Below are 20,247 nucleotides of genomic sequence, written 5' to 3'. Positions count from 1 at the left end.
TGGAAATCCTGGGTAGAGGGGCTGGCTAACTTTGAGACACCATTTTTGGAGACACAGGGGCTCAAGATAGATGGCTTATCACCCTCACAACGTCCTTTGCTCCTGGATACATGGGTTTTCAACATTTTACAAGAAGTAAAACCCAACTTTGTTACTGCTTTTTTTCTACTTGAGTTTACACGACACATGTTCTGGATGTATTTGTGCCAGATGGATAAAGCAGAGTAAGATTTTCAGGCTGTATGACCAGCCAAGGAGAAAGCTCTGTGCTGGTACCATCTTTCTCAGTTCTCCTCAGGCTGTATATAGCTCATGATTGGCCCCATGTAAGGAATCAGAGAACAGTAGGAATTTCTTTTCCTCTTACCTTAGGTTCTTGGGACCTGATGGGTCACCTTACCTCTGGTCTTTATTTAGGAGCTCTAAACTGTTCCCATTACTCAAAATATATTTGCTATGATCTGAATGTTTGTGTCCCCGCCCCGCAATTCATATGTTAAAAACCTAACCCCTAATGTGATGGTATTAGGAGTTGGGGTCTTCAGGAGGTGATTAGGTCATGAGGGCAGAGCTGACAGAGCTCCCTAGCCCCCTTCCACCATGTGAGGATATGAGAAGTCTGCAACCCAGAAGAGGGCCCTTGCCTGACCGTGCTGGCACCCTGATCTCGAACTTCCAGCCTCCAGAACTGTGAGAAATAAATTTTTAAAAAGTGATGTTGCAGTGAATATTGTGTTGTGTCTTAGGTTCACAGCATGCTCACTTCATGGCAAAGCCTGACTTGAACTGTCATGAGGCTAGTTACAGTCTTTATTTGTTCCCTTTAATGTGAATATTTAGATGTTTTGTGATTATGGAATACTGCTTCATTCTCTGATGGGGATGTTACATAATATATAGAGTAGGCACCTCACTGATTTTTTTAAGTCTGAAAAAAATTGAATTCCAAAGATCTTTTAGCTTTTTGATAAATACCGTAGTAATGTGTCATATTTAGTCCCTATTATCTTCATGTGTTAAAATGAGCAGATAATGGTGACTTTGATGGTTTTGTTTTCAGCATCTAAAATTCCTCTTTTTGGGAATTCCTTGGTGGTGCAGTGGTTAGGACTCTGCACTCTCATTGCCAAGGGCCCAGGTTTGACCCCTGGTTGTGGAACTAAGATCCCATAAGCTGCTCACGCCATGGCCAAAAAAAAAAATCCTCTTTCCCTTTTTTTTTTAAATTGAGGTATAATTGACATAAAACATTACATTAGTTTCAGGTGTACAATATAATATGTATATATTGGGAAATGATCACCACAATAAATCTAGTTAACATCTAGTTAAATTTGTTTTTTATAAGCCACCTAAGTCTGTGGTGTTATAGTAGTCCAAACAGGCTAAGACAATATTATTGTGTGATATATTTCTTTAGGTATTAATTTGTAATTTGCTCTATTTCTTTCCTCCATTTCAAGCAGTTGCAGGTGCTTTTTAAGAAGCGGCTTGAAGTCAACAGTTTTTCCTGTCTTTTGTAAAAGCCTAAGCTACCTGAAAGATTATAAAGTGACATGCCAAAGCACAGGAGGTGAGGGATGTGTTTAATGTCAAGAGGAAAGTGGGAAGGTATATAAAGATTCTTTTAGTTAAAAGAGACAGAAACCCAGTTCAAACTGGCTTAAGGGAAAAAGGGAATTTATGTGATCAGATAAAAGAAAAATCCAGGGATAGTTCTGGCTTCAGGCATGGCTTGATCCAAAGGCTAAAATGTTAACAGAAATCTGTCTCCACTTCTCAGCTTCTTTTCTTCTGTGATGGCTTTATTCTTAGGTAGACTCTTTAGGAGTGGTTGGTAAACTTGGGACATCAGCACTAAGCTGTCCCCTCCATAGCTTTTAGCACCCTAAAGGAAGGAGAACAACTCTTTTCCAGGAGTTCCAGCGAAGTCCCAGGCTTGGCTTGGTCACAGGACATGCTCATTCTTGAACCAATCACTGTGACTCTGATTGGCCAGACCTGGTTTCTGCACCTAGTCCTGGAGCCAGAGGGTGAAATCAGCCCTATGAAAAGAGCTGTTTTTGTTGTTTTATTTGTTTTGTTTTGTTTAACCAAAGAAGGGGACACTAGGCAAACAAGACTGAGGAAAGCCAAACGGGAGAGAACAGTCCCCAGATAAACAGAGGTCAAGAAATCAGAACTGAAAAATCAGAGGGAGGAGGGACCTGCCCCGTGTTTGGTAGCAACAGTGGTGAGATGGCAAGACCTGAGAGGAAATGGGTCCTCGGTACATACAGGAAGAAAGTCCAGAGGCATAGGGGCTCACAGCTCACCAAAGGTTACCATGCCCCAAGCGTGGGATTGGGTACTGTAGAACTACTGCACCATTCGGCCTGGAACAGTTGATGTTTCAGCAGCAGTGGGTATAGGCAAATGACAAACGACCAGAGGGGACTTTCTGAAGTTTCAGTCATGGATCTCTGCACAACCCTAGGGTATCCCCAATGGCCAATAGATTTCCTACCAACAAGGAAGAAGGGATCTAGTTGATTTTTTAAAGTGCTACAGGGAGAATAGGAGATAGCTTCTTTGGGAAAATTTCCCTGGGTGCTCAATTCTCAAAAGGGTTCCGATAAAACCAATGGATAACATGGTATAATTCACCAGTCAAGGAAGTAAGCCCTATAAAATACCACTGAGCAATGATTGCAGAAATCTTGACAATGAGCAGGGAATGATGGCAGATTAAACACAACTTAATGATAACTTACATAATTTTTTTCTTTCAACAAAATATGTAATATTCACAAGTAGAGACTACTTTTTATGGTTGTTTGCATTCCACATCCAGAAGAAGCAAACCATAGATTTAGCTGCTCATGTCTGAGCCAAGGAATCATGCAACTGGGACAAGCTATTTTTATTTCGTTTAGACTAGCCAAACTGGCAATGTGGGACAGCAGAAGCAGTCCTAGATTTGAAGTCAGGGAACCTAGGTTTGAAACCCAGATTCCCTAATAGAACTTTGGGTAAATTGCTCACCCTTCTGATCCTTAGTGTTTTCTAGTCTATACAATACCATCTCCTACTTCATAGGAGGAGTATTAATTAAGATGACATATGGAAAAACACAACATGAATTTAATGTTAGTTTCTTTCTCTAAACTCTAATGAATGCCACTATTTTTTAACCACAGTTTTTCAAAAAATATGAATTGCCTTAATAGAGTAGTTGATATGCTTCAGTTAGAATGTCAGATTATTATGATATTTGGGAAGTTTCTGTCATCTAAGGGCTAAGTTCAGAGCAGCCTTATTTGTAATAGCAAAGACTTGGAAACAACTTAAATGTACAACAACAGGGGAAGAGAAATATATCTATATCTCTACAGTGTGTAATAGAGGTATCTATCTATACTATACAGCCATTAAAAATGAGGAAGATCTATATTTACTGACACTGAAAGATATTCATCATAAATTAAGTTAAAAAAGAAAGCAGTGGTAGTTATGTATAATATGATCTTGCTTTTGTTAAAACAATTGAACAGGACACACCCATCTCACACACACACACATATAAACACACCATACACACACACATATAAACACACCATACACACACACACACACACACACACACACTGTAAAGAAAGCAAAATGTCTGAAAGAATACCTAATAAACTGTCAACAATGGTACTCTCTGGAAGGTGGATTGTGTGGGAGGGAACTTTTAATTTCCTATATTCATTAAAAAAAATTTACAGACAGGTGTTACTGTAAAAAAAAAATTCTTTTGTCCCAGTTTAGGGTCATGTTAACTTCCTTCTCCATAGTAGCACTTAGGACAAGAGAAAAAGTTACTGGGATTTCCCTGGTGGCACAGTGGTTAAGAATCCGCCTGCCAATACAGGGGACACAGGTTTGATCCCTGGGCCAGGAAGATCCCATGTGTCACGGAGCAACTAAGCCCGTGCGCCACAACTACTGAGCCTGCGCTCTAGAGCTTGCGAGCCACAACTACTGAGCCTGCGAGCCGCAACTACTGAAGCCCGCACACCTAGAGCCCGTGCTCCGCAACAAGAGAAGCCACCGCAATGAGAAGCCAGCGCACCTCAACGAAGATTAGCCCCCGCTCGCCGCAACTAGAGAAGGCCCCCAGCACAGACAAAAAAAAAAAGTTACCAATGACCCAGAAAGCAGAAATGAGGTAAAGTATTTGAGTGGTGTGTGTGTGAGTGGGACTGCAACACACAAGTCCATTTTGCTCTCACTAATTAATTAGCAAAATACGTAGAAGATGAGGTAGTAAAAAACTTTCTTAGATATGTGGATTATTTTTTTTCCCCTAGAGTGGATACAGGTTTTTTTTGGTGGTTCTTCAACTGCATTTGTATTTTGCCATAGAAAACAAAGCAATGTAAAAGAAAGAGTTTTAATTTTTTTTATTAAAGAAAATACTTGAATTGTCTTATACAACTAAATTAAGTATTTAAACAACATGAAAAGAGTGCCAGAGTCAGGACACGGTATTTATTTTACTGACTTGCCCCAACAGATAATAAATAGAGATTGATTTAATGGTGACCAAACACATTGAAAGTATCTACTAAAATGTGCCATAAGATGGCCAGTTGGGGATAACCACATCTAAAATGAGATCAAATCCTTGAGTCCGTTCCTTTTAGCAGAAATAATTAAAACCATCTTGGCAGAACCAAGTCTCTGCAAAACATACCAAATGTATGGACGGCTTCAAGAGAACGGAGAACCCACAAGCTTGAAGAAGCCTCCAGAGAGTTCTCTTCAGGATCGACAGGGTACTTGCATCATCCTGGTCCTCTGTATAAGTATCAATATTAGAGCACTGTGAATTTAGTAGCAAAGGGTCTTGAGTCCAGAGAAATCCTAAGGAGGTCAGCAAGACTGGCATATTATACAGTCAAATACTTACCAGTAAAATAACCACACTTACTTATAAAGGCTGATGATCTATGCAAGCTTCTGCTTTCAGGAAAAATTTCACTGAAACAATCCTGGAAGACAGGTGACTGGGCCTTTCGCATCTCCAGGAAATATAGTTTCATAATTTTCCTTTATAACCTAGCCCCAAATTTAATCATGATAATTCATGTGTAAAGCACTGTGTCAGGTCTCTGGACTACGAGAAAGCCACATTCCTTGAGTTCAAGAGTTTATGATCTAGTTATAGAGAAGTATTTAATAACATCAGCAGCTAACACTTGAAGGCTTACTATGTACCAAGAACTTTCCACACTTTATCTCATTTAAACCAACAATAACCCTATAAGGTAGGTACTATCAGGCCCGGTCTACAGATGAGAAAACCAAGGTGCACAGAGGTTAAGTGATTTATTAAGTGATTTATTGTGGAACTGAGACTTGTATCCAGGCAGTCGATTCCCCTCTAGTAAGTTCTGTTACAGAGGTACAAGCAAAAGAGAAACAAAGCACAAAAAATTAGATTATTTCAAATATAGGAGGGATTAAAGAAACTGCAAGGGGGAGGTCATACAGGCACAGCTAAGACAGAGAGCAAGGTGTAGTAAAAGAATGGAGAATAGGCTGGTTTATCAGTAAAAAGCGAAAAGAGAGAATGATGGGAAATAAGGCTGAGGAGACAGCTTGAAGCCAGCTCATCAAGGGTTTTCAGTATTATGCTAAAGAAGTTTGGATTTCATTCTGTAGACTGCTGACGTGACAGGAACTCGAATAAACAAGTGAAAAGTTTCTTTTGTGTTAAGATTATTTTGGCAGAAATGATCTGGATGAATTGAAGTAGATGGAGATTAGTTGAAGAAAGATTCGTTTAAGTGGCTATAGAATTTGAAGAACTGTCCTAGGCCAAAAACTGTCCAAGGCCTATTTGTCAAAGACATTCTTTTCTACATTGAGTGTTCTGAGACCTAGTTATGTGACTCTGGGAAAGTCAGTAAGCCTTTGAGTCCTTGATTTCTTCATCTGGAAAATGGAAACACTGAACATGCTTTTAGATTTCACCCAGCTCTGAAATGTTACAAGTCTCATGAAAAATTTCTTCTTGAAATTTAATCTTGGGTGGTCTTAGTCTTTGGAACTGGGGCTTCTTTGTAGAAACCTTGAATGTGCTTCAAAATACATCCCAGCATTTTTTTTTCCCTGCTGGGAAAAGAACCAAAATTCTAAAAAAATAATACAGCATTATGCTTTCTATCTTTAATACAATTTATAAATAACTACTTTTATTTTGTTGCTGGGTAACTGTGACCCAGAAGAGTTGACTTTGCATAAAAGGAACCCACAGTCCACTAGTCTTGGTGTTTTTCCTATAATCTTCTCATACAGTGGTTAGAAGAGAGTTGATGGAAGAGTAACTCAAAATAATTTTTTCACCCATGTTATTGTTTTTAAAGACAGTCTGTTGCCTTTTCCTACAGTATTACCAAAGAGAAGAAAAGTGTTTCCTTCCCCTCTCTTAGAAGTTCAGTATTTAGTCAACCATTACAATTTCCAGTTGACCTATTCATTAATGTTTATAGAAAAGAACTCTTCAAATACCTCTAATCTGTGTCATAAATCAGGGTAAGATTTGAATGGTGGAAAGGTAGGGTGACCAACTCACCCCTGTTTGCCTGGAACTTTCTCAATTATAGCACTGAAAGTCTCATGTCCCAGAAAAGCCCTGTCTCAGGCAAACCAGGATGGTTGGTCACCCTAAGAAGATGACGTTAAGGTCCAGAAGCCAAGAACACCCAAATCCTACCTTGTCTTAAACTCCCGACTCTGCATGAGGCTCCTGCAGAGGCCATATAAAGGAGAGACAGCAGCAACGGGTAAATATAGTGTTTCATTTGATTACTAGTTATTATTAGGCTAGGTCACTCCTGATACTCCTAGAGAGAGTTACAGTAAAGCTGTGATGGAGCACACAGATAAGTCTAGAGACCAAAGGGTTCTATATTGCTCCTTCAACCCAAATTTTAAAATCTTACAAGCTAAGAGGACTTTGGCCTGAAATAAAGTACAAACAGAAGAATGAAGCAAAGATGAAAGGGCTTAGGTTGATGTGCAAGGAAAAAAGGAAAGAAAAAGGAGAGCCTTGGCTCAGTACCTCTCTCCTAGTCCATGGAAACATGATGTAGAAGAGAGTGCCACATGTGTGTGGTCTTTTATTGCTGAGTGCCTCTTCTTATTGGTAAACATAGCCTAATCCATGTTCTGGAACATTAATAGCATCTCCCCCTGAAGGGGGAGCTAGGAGTGAGAGTGGAAGAAGAGAGGGGAGACATTCCCCTGGCACAATGCTAACAACAAAACTAAACCAAGAGGCATGGAAGTGTCACTGTGTGAATATGTGAAACCTCTACAAGAAATTCATTTCTGAAATAAATTTTTAAATTCAAAGCTTATTCCAAAGTAATAGAAGCCTTTTTAGTTTCTTTAGTAGACAATTTATTTTGATAAACTTGCTCAATAACAAAAATACAAGTGAAGAAAATTATGTTCATTTTATACAGTTTGTATTAACAATTTGTTTTGAAACTATTAATCGAAAAATGTTATAACCAATTAGAAAACAATTCTTAATAAAGTTTGGGGTAATATACAGGCCTTGATGACAAACTTTAAAATCTCTTGAGGTGATATAACTAATAAGTCCTATGTAGGGAAGCCAACCTACACAGGTCACTTTTTTCCTTCATATATTTTTATCCTTCAAAAATTAGTTCTGAAAGACAGCTTACTGCTTTGAATCGTGAATGTAAATTTAATATTTTAAAGAAGATCAAAGTGGGTTGATAAAACAGTTACTACAATCAGAGTAACTGTGGATAGTAGTCTTTTAATAAAGACAAAATAAATGCAACATGTTCCTCCCATGAAGCCCACGATGCAAAATAATAGCTAAGAGTAGTATATTCAAAGTTAGTTTCCAATACTTTTTCAGGGTCTTTCCTCTAAATCAATAGGTTGTATGTCACCAGGACTGTTCATTGTTTTACTTAAGAGATTAAACAGTGAATTCACAGAACATCAAGTGGGGATATCAAAGATTTAGGCAAAAGGGTAAAAACCAATGAAGTGTTTTGGTCATCTAGAACATTAAGAAGAAAAAAAAAAAAGAGCCGTCCTTCAAAAACAAAACAAATGAAACGGAAAATAGGCTTATAAGAAGTAGAAGAGTCAGAAAAATTACATACACACATTAACAACATAGAACATGGATTACCTTTGGAAAGAATCATACTGAAATGTTTGCTTTTAATGAATTGAAGATTTTTCATGTTTACAGATGTTTAGGCATGTTCAATAGGAGCTTCCAAAACTTTCAAACTAATTAAGTCTTGTGCAAATAAAACCTATAAATATTTTTCAGCAGATTTTACAGTGATATTCTTAGGTATGAGAAGAATGCACACACTCTAAAAACAATGTAACAGACAAAAATTTGACAAATGATTGCACCATTTAACAGTGTTTTATATACAGTTTACAAGATATGATTTCCTGCTATAAATTAATACTGTACTATATAGTACTTATTATAGTGACCTTTTTAAAAGCAACTGCTGACAGTTGTCTATCTTTTCACTTACAGGATTTATAGAATTTTATCTGAATGAGTCCATTTCAATGTTTGGTCTGGAAGAGTACAAAGATCTGACTTCACATACTACTTGATGGGATGGTTTTAATCCTGGGTTAGAGTGCTGACTGGTTAGAGGGAGCTTTCCCCTATCAGCCCTTTGTGCACTGGACCTCCAAGACAATGATGAAATTAAAGACAATTTAATGGTTTGTGTAATAGATACAAATAAAACCGTAAATTCTGCAATCTTATATGCAATACCACTGTAAGTGAAAGACGTAAACGGTGGGGAAATTCTTAGCAGCTGAGAAACTTTCTCTCCCCATGCTCATGATCCAGTTAAAAATATTTTGAGAAACTATTTACAATAAAATTCATCTTTTGGAAGAGAAAAGCTCTTGGTCATATCATAAGTTAATTTGAACCATACTTTGCTAACCCTTTATTTCAGTGGTATAATGGTGACAACCAAAGCTTTCCTTCAAAGTGATCCATTTGACTGAGGTCCAATCAGATCGCAATGGGAACTGCCATCCCAAATGTCCATAGCACATATCCAGTGGTATTCTTAGAACTGACCAGACATCATAATACTTGGGGAAAATTAATCTCCCTCAGGCATTTCCTAGAGGTTTCTTTGGACTCTGGGAAGGAAATGTGTGACATGCCCCCAGCACACTCAAGGAACTCACCCCAGTGGTGGTCTACCTCTTACCTGACTCCTGAGTGAGCTGAAACACTGGGGTTTTCTTCCACAATAAAATACTGCTGAATTAGCAGTAAGATATGTGAATGTTAAACAAGCCAGTGTGAAACACATCAGGCTCCTCCATTTCATACCTTGACTATCTGAGGAGGCAGCTCCTTAAATGAAGTAATCATTTAAAAAACAACAACAGTGCATTCATTTCAGTTTGTGTGAAACAAGGGACCCTAACTCTTCTGATAGGGACGTTTCGGTTGCCGTTGCCATGAAAGACTCCATTGCCATGAAAAACCCTCCTGCCCCACATTTCAAACAGGAGATTATCTATTGTGTTCACCTGGAAAAACAACTAAGCGTTGACATGAAGACATGGAGATGTGGAGAAGAGAAATACTATATTTTAAAACTATCTGTGGGCTCAAGGGTTAGCTGCAATGCTTCTTTCTGGAAGAAATGTAAAGCTGTGGGTTTAGTACAGCCCTTTAAAGTAAATGCAAAAATGTTAGCTTTTAGCAAACAAAGGCATATAGCATTTAAAGAAAATACTGTATTGCTAGGGTTTTTGGTAAAGGAGATTATTAATAATGCTTAGATGGAAAGAAACATAAATTTAATTTTTATGGCAAAGTGAAGTTAGTGTTATAAATAGACAAAATATTGTAAATTGATATTACTAGTGAATTTTGTATTTATGTAAAGTTGTGTGCTTAAACATATAAAATGCTTTATTAATGTAACAGAACGAGCCAGTAGAAAAAGAGAACCTCTGTACAACAGACAACAGTTGCCAATAATTTAAATAGTGTCAGATTCCCCAAATTATAAGGTTTGACATGATCTTACCTTCTACTATCATAAACAAATAAATTAACCCTACAAAGAATTTTAGCTTAACTTAAAATTGCACCTAGAAAGGTATGGGATTATTTGTACCTATTACAAAAACCTGTTAAAATCAAGGGCTGCTACAAAGAATGAGGTAAACTGAAGACTCTCTCCACTATGCAGCCTTCAGATAAATGGCTTTTTTTCTATTGAGTTCTAGGTTTGCACACCACAGTGTTTTGCTAGCAAAGCATTCAGAGTTCTCTTCCAGGAACTGTTTGCATGTGTGTGTATATAAATTTACACACACACATACACACACACACACATATATACACACTGTATACTGCATCAGCAAAATATATATATTATATATATATTTATATAAATATAAGGAAAATTTCCCCCACCCAACCCCCCGCCCCCCAACGACATGTTTCTTAGTGTTTGATTTTTTTTTTTTTGTACACAGAGAATAGGGAATTTCAGAATTTTTACATACATTTTAGCAAACGAGTTTTGATCTATTGGCTTCTTGGTGCGGTAATGCAATGGCAATCCATTCTGGTGCCAAAGGCTCATACCATTACAAGGAAGCTGTGAACTCTAATTTCTTAGGAGGTGAGGCCAGCCCCACATGAACTTCTCTTGCATCCCTCTGGTCCGCCATGATTCATAAATACTTAGACTTATTTTTTCCTCCCTCAAATGAATCATTAGACGTTAAAAATGGAACAACAGAGTCACAAAGGGCCACATGCTTTTCAGTATAAAGCATTCTCCTTCACTAGGTTGCTATCACAGTGCAGACCTGACTGCCTGAATATGCTCAGGAGATTTAGTCAATATTGTCTGTATTTGGTTATGGAAAAGGCTCTCCTTATTTTTTGTTTTTAAATCCAAAGTGCATAGTGAGAACAAATCAAAGCATTTTTTTTTCTTTTCAGCATCAGTTTCATCTAAGCATCTTCCTATGCGAGGACTATTCAGATGCCTTGCCTTTGTCCTCCCCACCCTCCAAAAATAAAAAAATAAAATAAAATTAAAAATAATAAGAGTCAAGCAATTCAGACATTCATCAGCCTGGTAAACAAACTTTGCCGGCAAATAGAAGTCCTACTATTGTAAAGAAAATTGATAAGACAAAAAGTACATATGATGACCCAACTACTGTGTTGTTGGGTAATTTATATGGTTGACCTCCGACTTCATTGATGTAAAATCCTATTGGAAATATTAGGGCAGCCATACAGAAAAGGATCACTGTAAAACAAACCAGAACACAACATTAGTAACATGGTTTGGTGATTAAGAAAACAATGAAAATTTGGCACAAAGGAAGTTTATAAGAAGGGTTGTGGATTGATGACATGGTCAAATCTGTTACAACATGGGTCACTTATCAAAAGATTTGTGTATACTACAGATCCCCAAAGCCTAACAATTAAATACAGTAAAAGTTAGCTTAGCCTTTTACATAGTTTTGAATATCAGCATTAAGGAAGGCCTCCAAACCTACTAAGTACTCGTATATACAATTCCTGACCATTTAAAGTAGTGACTAAGGGCTCTGGCTAGTGTCAGACAGGGGCTAAGTTCTGGCTCTACTACTTACTAATGGTGTAATCTTAGGCTTCTGAAATTCTGAAAATGGGTAAGTATATAGTACAAGGATAAACAAAACAATGTCAAGTCCTTCGCACAGTGACAGGCTGATAGTAAGTGCTGAATAAATGCTGTATATTATTATTATCCTAGCATTATTTTGCCAATTCTCTGCTCTCTCAGTTGGTACTAGCTATAAGGAATTGAGAAAAGGTGCATACAAATATAAATACTATTTATCTTACTCTGATTTAAAATCAGCTAGTGGAAAGAACCACGGACTTCTGGGATGAGGAGCAAATTGTCAAATTGGTTATCTCTCATCATGGACAACGTTCCAAAAAAAAAAAAAAAATCTCCCAGGTTTCTGACTACAGAGTTTAAAGTGGGGGAGAGTGGGGAAATCTTTTGAGTTTTGTATGCAAACACAATGAAATATATTATTTGCTAAAATGCTTCTAGAAAGATATCAGAAAACCCAGTGTCTGGGCAGAAGTAATTCCACAGTTGGCTGTTTTAGGAAACCATGTGCTCCCCTGTGCTACCAAAGAAACACTCTTCTTAGGGAACACAAATTACCTACAGATAGGCTGGCGTTTCCAAGAAAATATTTTATGCTTTTTGAAAGCATGTTGGTCAAATGTTCATAGTCTTTCAATTTCTTTGAAGGCAGAAACATTTCTTCAGTGTAATGTCATTCTATAGTTATTCCCAATATTAACTGAATGAGAAAACTTTTCTCAGTTAAACCCATCCCTAGCAATACTGACAGAGTCCTGGATAAATATACCAGCTGACACTTGTCCTAAATTATTTTTGTGTTACTCAATCTACAAAATTTAATAGGAGAGTCCTGAAAAAGCCAGTTAGGAATATTTCCTGGGAGGAAGCTCCAGAAATGCTGTAAAAAGTAACATTTTCTTAAGTAATACACTAGCTTAAGAAACACACCAGCACTCTCGTTTGCTTTGCACCATTTAGGTGGATTATTTTATATTAAGCAGACATAGAATCTGTTTCATTTTGGGCATATGACCACACCAAATAATGTTACATAAGCAGATTTAGATTCTTTTGGATACCTACTACAGAACAAATGAAAAATTCACGTATTCAGTATTACATATTTTGGCCTTTCTGTTGTATAGTTAGCAATAAATAACTTTATTACTGCTGCCAGTGCCCCCTGATCTGTGGTATCTGTCACCAATCTCTAATGGTTCTTATGCCTTAATATGGTTTGGTAAGCAAAATGAAACCACAATCTAAATAGCTATAGACAATCTAATAAAAACAATGGGAAAACATTATTGTCTTAAAAACAATTTGTTCTTTAATGTGGATTAATCTCTAACCTCAAGAAACACTAAAATAATTTAGAAGTCCTTAAAAGATATGCAGATATTACTGTTGTTCATTCTGTTAATTGATGTGCCAACTTAATTCCTATCCTTCCCTATTTTCTACTGTAAAATAAAAATCTATCTTTTATAATGGAGTAATCATTTAATGACTATATTTAAAGCAGGGTTTAATATTTTACAAGTGTTAAATATTTTCCAAATTGGTTAGGAAAAGCTTAATCAAATTTTAAGGAAGCAATGAACTTCTAATTCTATCCAATATTTGTTTTTAATCCAAGGAATCTAGTTCTCTATCCTGGGGAGATTTAATGTTGGTGGGTGAGGTTTTTTTGTTTTTGTTTTCCTGTTTTTTGTGGGTTTTTTTAGCTATTGAGACCTGTGAAGTTACTTTAGATCTTAAAATACTGTTATTGGTGAAAATACATATCAACTTTTGACAATTAAGTTCTGGGTCCTAAATAAATAAGTCTGTAAAGACATAACTTCATATCCTGTATAGCATAGATTTCTTGGTGGTGAAAGTCAATCAGGTGTACTGGTAGACAAGTAAATTAGGGTGGCAAAAGCAAGGGCAAGAGTCAGACTTGAAGAAAAAGGCACAGCTTTGTCACCCTTGCCCCCATAGGTGAGCCCCCTCATGTGTGGCTCTCCTTTGAGCATTTCCACTGTGTAAATCCATCAGAAAATGTTAGCTTATATTCTTACCAAACTATAGCTTAACTGGAATAGAAGTGCATAAAATAGAGATGAAGTACATTTTCAAAGGCTGAATGGAAACACTAGGGGGAGCCCAATCCCTCTTATGACTACCACCCCAGTAAACTAGCTCTGGGAATTCAGCTCTATGCTTCCTTAGATGACATCAACACCAAGATATATTGTTGAACGAAAAAACCAAGGTACAGAATAGTATAAATAGAATAAATATGTATTTATAGAACACTCACACATATACATATATGTTTCTATGCATAGAACACCACTGGTAGGAAACCCCAGAAACTGGTGAGAATGGTTGCTTCCAGGAAAGGAGTATCGGACGACTGGGAGACAGGGCCACAAATGAGACTTACTTTTTACTTGGTGACCCTTTCATAGGCTTTGAATTATGTATCATGCACATATTATTTTAAAAAGTTAAATTATTTAAAATGAAAAATAAAGGAAAAACATTCTGCATTTCAAGGTAGCTATATATTAAATATGTACTTAAATATTTTCTCTTGAAGAGAAATGAAAAACAAGATAATCAAGTTCTTTCCCTTTATTGGGTCATAAGAACCAATGGCTCATGTGAGCACCTTAATGCTTTTCTCTGACTCATATTACTTTGCTAAATAATATTTCAGATTTTTGGTATTCAGAGCACATGCACTCCCAAATTTCAACTAAATCCAGAAACTAAATCCTTCTTCTTTGATTTTATTTTACTCCTAAAGAGTGAATTCTAAAGAGTGGATAAGTAACTGTATCTGTGAGTAAAGATTCTCTTTAAATTCCTCATCAATACCCTTTAATTTAGTAGCACTGTCTCTATAGCTGCCTCTAGACCCTACTATTTAGAAAAGAACTGTCTCAGGAGGTCTGTTTGACCTCAAAAAAGATCAACTTGTTTCACATTTCTTAACAAGGATGGAGAAGCCTTTTTATGTCAACTGCAACTTGATCTAAATTTTAAAGTTAAGGGAGAAATAGAGACAAAAATAAAACAACAGATCCAGAAACATATACATTCTCTAAAGAGAGTTTCACAGAGAGATAGGGAGAAACAGAGACTCATGAACTAATATCCCTATCCTATGATCTTTAAGAATAAACTGAGTTTTAACATTAATAGGGATACATGGGATTATGCCTTAGCCCTGTGATATAAGTTCTACAAGACAATAACAGGTGAAAGTAAGCTGTGTTATAATATTCATTTTCTGAAAACTTAAGAAAACCTGAGATGATTAGAAGACACTGAATTAGAAATTAAATCCCATAGTATTTGGCACAGGGATAGTTATCCTGTTCTTTAGAGCAGGGTTTCTCAACAGGGCCCTATTGCCACTTGGGGCCAGATGAGTCTTTGTTGTGGAGGCTGTTCTGTGCATTTGCACGCTGTTTGGCAGCATCCCTGGACTCCACTCACTACACGCCAGGAGCATCCCCTTAGTTGTGACAATCAAAAATGTTTCCAGACTTTGACAAATGTTCCCTGGGGGACAAACCTGCTTTAGAAAGAAGCAAGCAGAATTACAGAAATCTTTCCTTTGAGCATTTTTGTTGCTTTTAGCTTGGGAAAAGCCTGTGTTGTGTTCTGAAATTAAACCAGTTTTGCAAAGTACAAGAGAATGTGTAATATATAAATATTATCACACCCTTGGGCATAGCTTAAGTGGCGTAAGAAATGTTGAGAAACGATTATTAAATAACCAAATGTGTTGATTTTTCAATGGTCACACCACGACTTACGGTAGGAACTCAAATCAATGATATTAAAAAGCAAATCACCACCTTAAACTAATTTGTATTTCTGTATATTTTCTTCTAGATTTATCTTTATTTGACAGAAGATACCAATACCTTTAAGAAGAGGAAGACTCAGGTTAGTGGTAGCTCTGAGTCACAGACCTGGAACACTTATGTCACAATGTGAGCAAAAATAAAATTCATTAAAATAGCACGTTATACAAAGCAATTAAGGTTTGGATGTCCTGGTCTTATGGTGAGAATTCTGAAGAGCTGATGGGACCGCGTAGAGTCTATCTGATGGCCGTATGCAAGTGGTGCCCTTTGATGATTAGAGAGTCCTTATTACTGAGTCTTGATTCCAGGGTGAGGGCCTTCTAGACAAATTTAGTTAGCACAGGTTACTTACTTCCAGTGAATGCTATCCATCGAGCATATTTTGTGGCTTCTCTTCGCCAGTGGGAAGCCACCAGCAAACCACATGTGACAGTCAATGAAATGATTCCCATGATGATAAAAAACAGTGTGGTGACCCACTCTGGGGGAAGCCGAGGTGGGATGCATGTCCGGTCTCGTCCATGGATTGTTTGACACTGTCGCACAAGGCCCACAGTGAGTGCTCCTGGAGAGATGCAAAACGTGGGAGTATTTTAGTGGGTTTGCACACCCAGGGAATTGTCCCTACCAACACCCCTTTAGTCCTTTTCTCTCTGAGTGGGTCATTCAAGCACTGAATTCCACTGAGTCCTATTCTTCAGCATCCTGCTGTAGTCCACTATGTAGTAATACTTTGTTTAAGGTACAAAGTGAACTTAAAAAAAAAAAAAAACCTCACAAGTCATAGAAGGCAATTCATTCAGTCATTTATTAAATACTTTTCTGGGTACTTGTGTCTGGCACTGTTCTAGGCTCCAGGAAAATAACAGTGAACAAGAGAAATGAGGTTCCTGCTCTTGCTGAGATTACCATACTAGCAAAAAGAATTGGAACTTTTCTATTCCCAGATCCAAGACTCAAATGTATATGATGTTATTTTGGCTGAGGAGAAACACACGTTTTAAAAATTTGAAGGCAAACTTGAAATATGTCTAAGTGTAATACATAAATAAAATTAAATAATGGATTAAATACTGGAACTAATATTATTTTATTAAACTTAAAAGGTCTAAGAAAATTACAATATAAGTACTTTTCCACTAAATTCAAGAAAATGCTGGAAAAACTAGTAGGTTCACCCCATTTGGTAAGTTCAACAATTTCTGTACGATGTACAAATGCTCACAGTGCCAAATCATTACTAGTATGCTTCAGCAGAAAAGCATAAAGGCATCGGTGCTAATTTTTAAAGTGCCCCCTCTTCCATTTAAATAAATGAAAGTGGTTTTTGTAAAACATCAAGTGCTATTTTTAAACAAACATGTTCTCATGTCAAACCCAAGGAACCTCTCTATCAAATTTGGGGTGAATTAATTTACAGAAACCTAGATAAGGAAGATGAAAGAATTGTTATTTTATCCTTTTCCCCAGTATGAAGAACAATTAAAATGTTACTTTTGAGTAAAAGTTGCTTGCTTCCCCCTTTAAAGGCAACTGCAAATGGGAAAACAGTTGCCAAAAATACAAGAAAAGAAATTTCTGGAGCCACTGAAAACAACAGATTTCTGCATCTTTTATTGGTCTTATTTTCTCATTATGAACAACAACAACTACAACAAAAAGACATTAACCTCAAAATCATAGCACCTGCCATGAACAAGTGCCTTTTTTGAGGACAGTCAGTAAAATTCCCAGAGGCATTTTGGGAAGCTGCCCTTGGTGGCAGAAGACAGACCAGGGCTGGACCTGTACATACAGATGTATATGTGGGTAGGTGGGGCTGTTGGAGGGAGGGGGCTTTCCTGCAACATGCCTTTGCCATTCATACATTTGTAGAAATAAGCAATGTGTTCAAAGAAAATGAAGAGAAAAATCAGTTCTGCTCTCAGAATTGAGTTGTGGTCTTTTTTCCTCTAATGCTAACTCTGACTATAACTTTTCAAAAGAGTGGAAGACGATAACGCAAACAAGTTGTACCTTTTTCTCTCAAATCATCTAATAATTAGGCCCTTCTTGTGATCTCCGCATAGGTGCAAACAGCATTATAATTACAGGATCATCGCCAGCAAGATGGAGGCAGATATGGAGGCAGATGAGGGGCGGGAGAGGGATAGAAAGTGAGCAAACTGTCACAGTAAGTAATGCCACACTATCCCTCCTCCTAGCTGCTGTTTGGAGTGGAGTGATTCCACAGGCCAGAGAAGTAAATCAGTTCAAAGTTTTTGACAGTCACTAACACTTTTAGTATCATGGTAATTGCTTGAAACCAGAAAAGGGGCGACAATAGGGGTGAGTAGGTACCAGGGAGTTGCATAATTGTTCTTAAAATGAAACATTAAAAAGTTTTCTTGAAAAGAAAACTTGAGGGAGAGGGCATGCCTTATTATGATAAGGCATTTTATGGTAATTTTGGAAATAAAGAAGGCATTCACAGCAGTGCTCAAGCTCTTCTAACACGAAACCACTCCTGATCACTCAGCAAAAATCTTCTAACAAATTACCCTCTGTAGTCACTATCTCATTTATAAAAGCTATCAGTACTGTGAGAATAGACAACAGGCAATGAAAGACCCTCCGGCAAAATTCAATATTATGGGTTCTGATTATAGTAACAATTCTCTTCACAAATTTAAAATATAAAGAAACTTTCATTGGTAACTCTATAAATAGCTAGCGGACTGAGATTTACTTTTTTTTTTTTTAAATAAATTTATTTATTTATTTTTGGCTGCGTTGGGTCTTCGTTGCTGCACGCAGGCTTTCTCTAGTTGCGGAGAGCCGGGGTTACTCTTTGTTGCGGTGCGCGGGCTTCTCACTGCGGTGGCTTCTCTTGTTGTGGAGCACGGGCTCTAGGCGCGCGGGCTCAGTAGTTGTGGCTCGTGGGCTCTAGAGCACAGGTTCAGTAGTTGTGGCGCACGAGCTTAGTTGCTCCGAGGCATGTGGGATCTTCCAGGACCAGGGCTTGAACTCGTGTGCCCTGCACTGGCAGGCAGATTCTTAACTACTGCGCCACCAGGGAAGTCCTGAGATTTACATTTGAGAATTATTTTTTGCTGGCAAATATTTGAAGTTGTAGGTTCAATAAACCATAACTAAAACATTTCTCCTTCAAAATATTTTTGAGTATCCTTATGTTGCCTCGTTTACTTTCCATTTATGGACATGGCAAGGAGGGCTCAAATTTAACTTCCTGTGCCTATAGGTTGTTAAGCTTTCTGAGTAGGATTGCTTTTTCCTCCTCTCCTGGCTGGCACACCACACCAAGTGAATACAAAGAGAACAAGTAAGAAAATGAAAATTATACCTATACTTTCTACAAATCAATGGAAATAACCTGACAGATGTTCCGCTGTAAAAGAAGAGTTATGCGTCTGTATTTACGAAAGTCCTTATCCCACAAATCAAGACCAAATATTCAACAACTACATTCTGGAAGAAAAGAAAGCTAATGCTAACTAACAAGAAGGTGTACTGTATATAAGAAAATCAATTCATAAATATTTTATTGAGTGTCTCCTATGTGCTCACATTTTTGTAGTGGTCTGAGATTATAAAACTAATACTGTCACACTTTCAGTGAAAATAGAGTTTTCTTAAATTATGCAAAGGCTAGTGCAAACAGTGGTTGGTCAACATTGTCGCTAAAATCCATTTTCTTAAGATTCTATGGCAATATAATTTATATCAGAGTTACATATTTTCCATAAGCTGTCTGGGTGTAGGGATCTGCAAGGGTAATTGTGCTGCTACCATTGAATCTTGTAAATTCAGGTAACTGTTAGTACCCAAACTTTCACCAGGTCTTTAAATTTCATCTTTTACCTCAAAGAATTATCTCCTGCCTGTAGATTCAAATCTATCACTCACATTGACTAGCCAAGATCCTTTACATCCTCCAAATTCTCTGAACACATTTAGACTGTATCACATAATCGTGCACTTGATTTTAAGGTAACTTCTTTTAACCCCAAACAGAAAATGAGCTTTTCAGGAGGGAACTGAACCTTCTGCTTCATTGGAAACCCTTAGAATGGCCTGCAGCAGTGGGCACAAAGCAGGAATTAATAAACATTTGGTGAACTTAAATGAATTAAAAACAAGCTAAATTTAAAAATCATGCTGCATTAACTAGGTTCTCCTATAGAACTGTCTCAGTTTGATTTGTTGAAGCACACTAAATTAAGCATAAATTCAGCCATTCACTAATTTTTACTTTATCCAACAGGTCTTTTGCCTCTTGAAGGGGCCTGTAATTCCATTTTCCAAATAGCCAATCCATCTTTACCCTGCAGCTATTTCCTAGGTAACCAGTCTAGACAAATAAAAACTTGCACACAATAGGAAAAAGGAAAACCAACTAGGAACTATAGCATCCCACATGCCTCTTAGTATCTCACCTGTGTATCAAAACACAGAAAAGGAAGTCATAATGAATCTTACCCTGTTAAGTGGGGAATCTTAACTAAAGAGGCTTTTGACACCCATCATCTACAGATCCAGACACTGCTGAAATGATTTAACACAGTCTGAGCATGTCTGTTGCCACAATGAGGATGATTACAAGGCATGTCATCACTACATGTAAAAGCTGTGTCACAGAAAATTTGAAACACAGTAATTGTAAT

General features: G+C 37.3%; 1 protein-coding gene across 1 annotated transcript in view; it reads right to left on the bottom strand.

Annotated features, from left to right (window-relative positions):
* Positions 1–11,019: 11,019 nt before the first annotated feature.
* MOSMO (modulator of smoothened) overlaps positions 11,020–20,247 on the bottom strand; it is a 54,902-nt gene continuing 45,674 nt past the window's right edge. The window contains exons 2-3 of the mRNA XM_059896436.1: positions 15,936–16,148; positions 11,020–11,366 (exon numbers count right to left, since the gene is read on the bottom strand). Coding sequence (XP_059752419.1) covers positions 11,182–11,366; positions 15,936–16,148 — 398 coding nt within the window. The 3' untranslated portion in view covers positions 11,020–11,181. The remainder of the gene's footprint in view (positions 11,367–15,935; positions 16,149–20,247) is intronic.

This window comes from Balaenoptera ricei, chromosome 15 (assembly GCF_028023285.1).
Source record: "Balaenoptera ricei isolate mBalRic1 chromosome 15, mBalRic1.hap2, whole genome shotgun sequence".
Taxonomy (NCBI): domain Eukaryota; kingdom Metazoa; phylum Chordata; class Mammalia; order Artiodactyla; family Balaenopteridae; genus Balaenoptera; species Balaenoptera ricei.
Note: the sequence above shows the minus strand (reverse complement) of the source record. Positions and strands in the feature narration are given on the sequence as shown.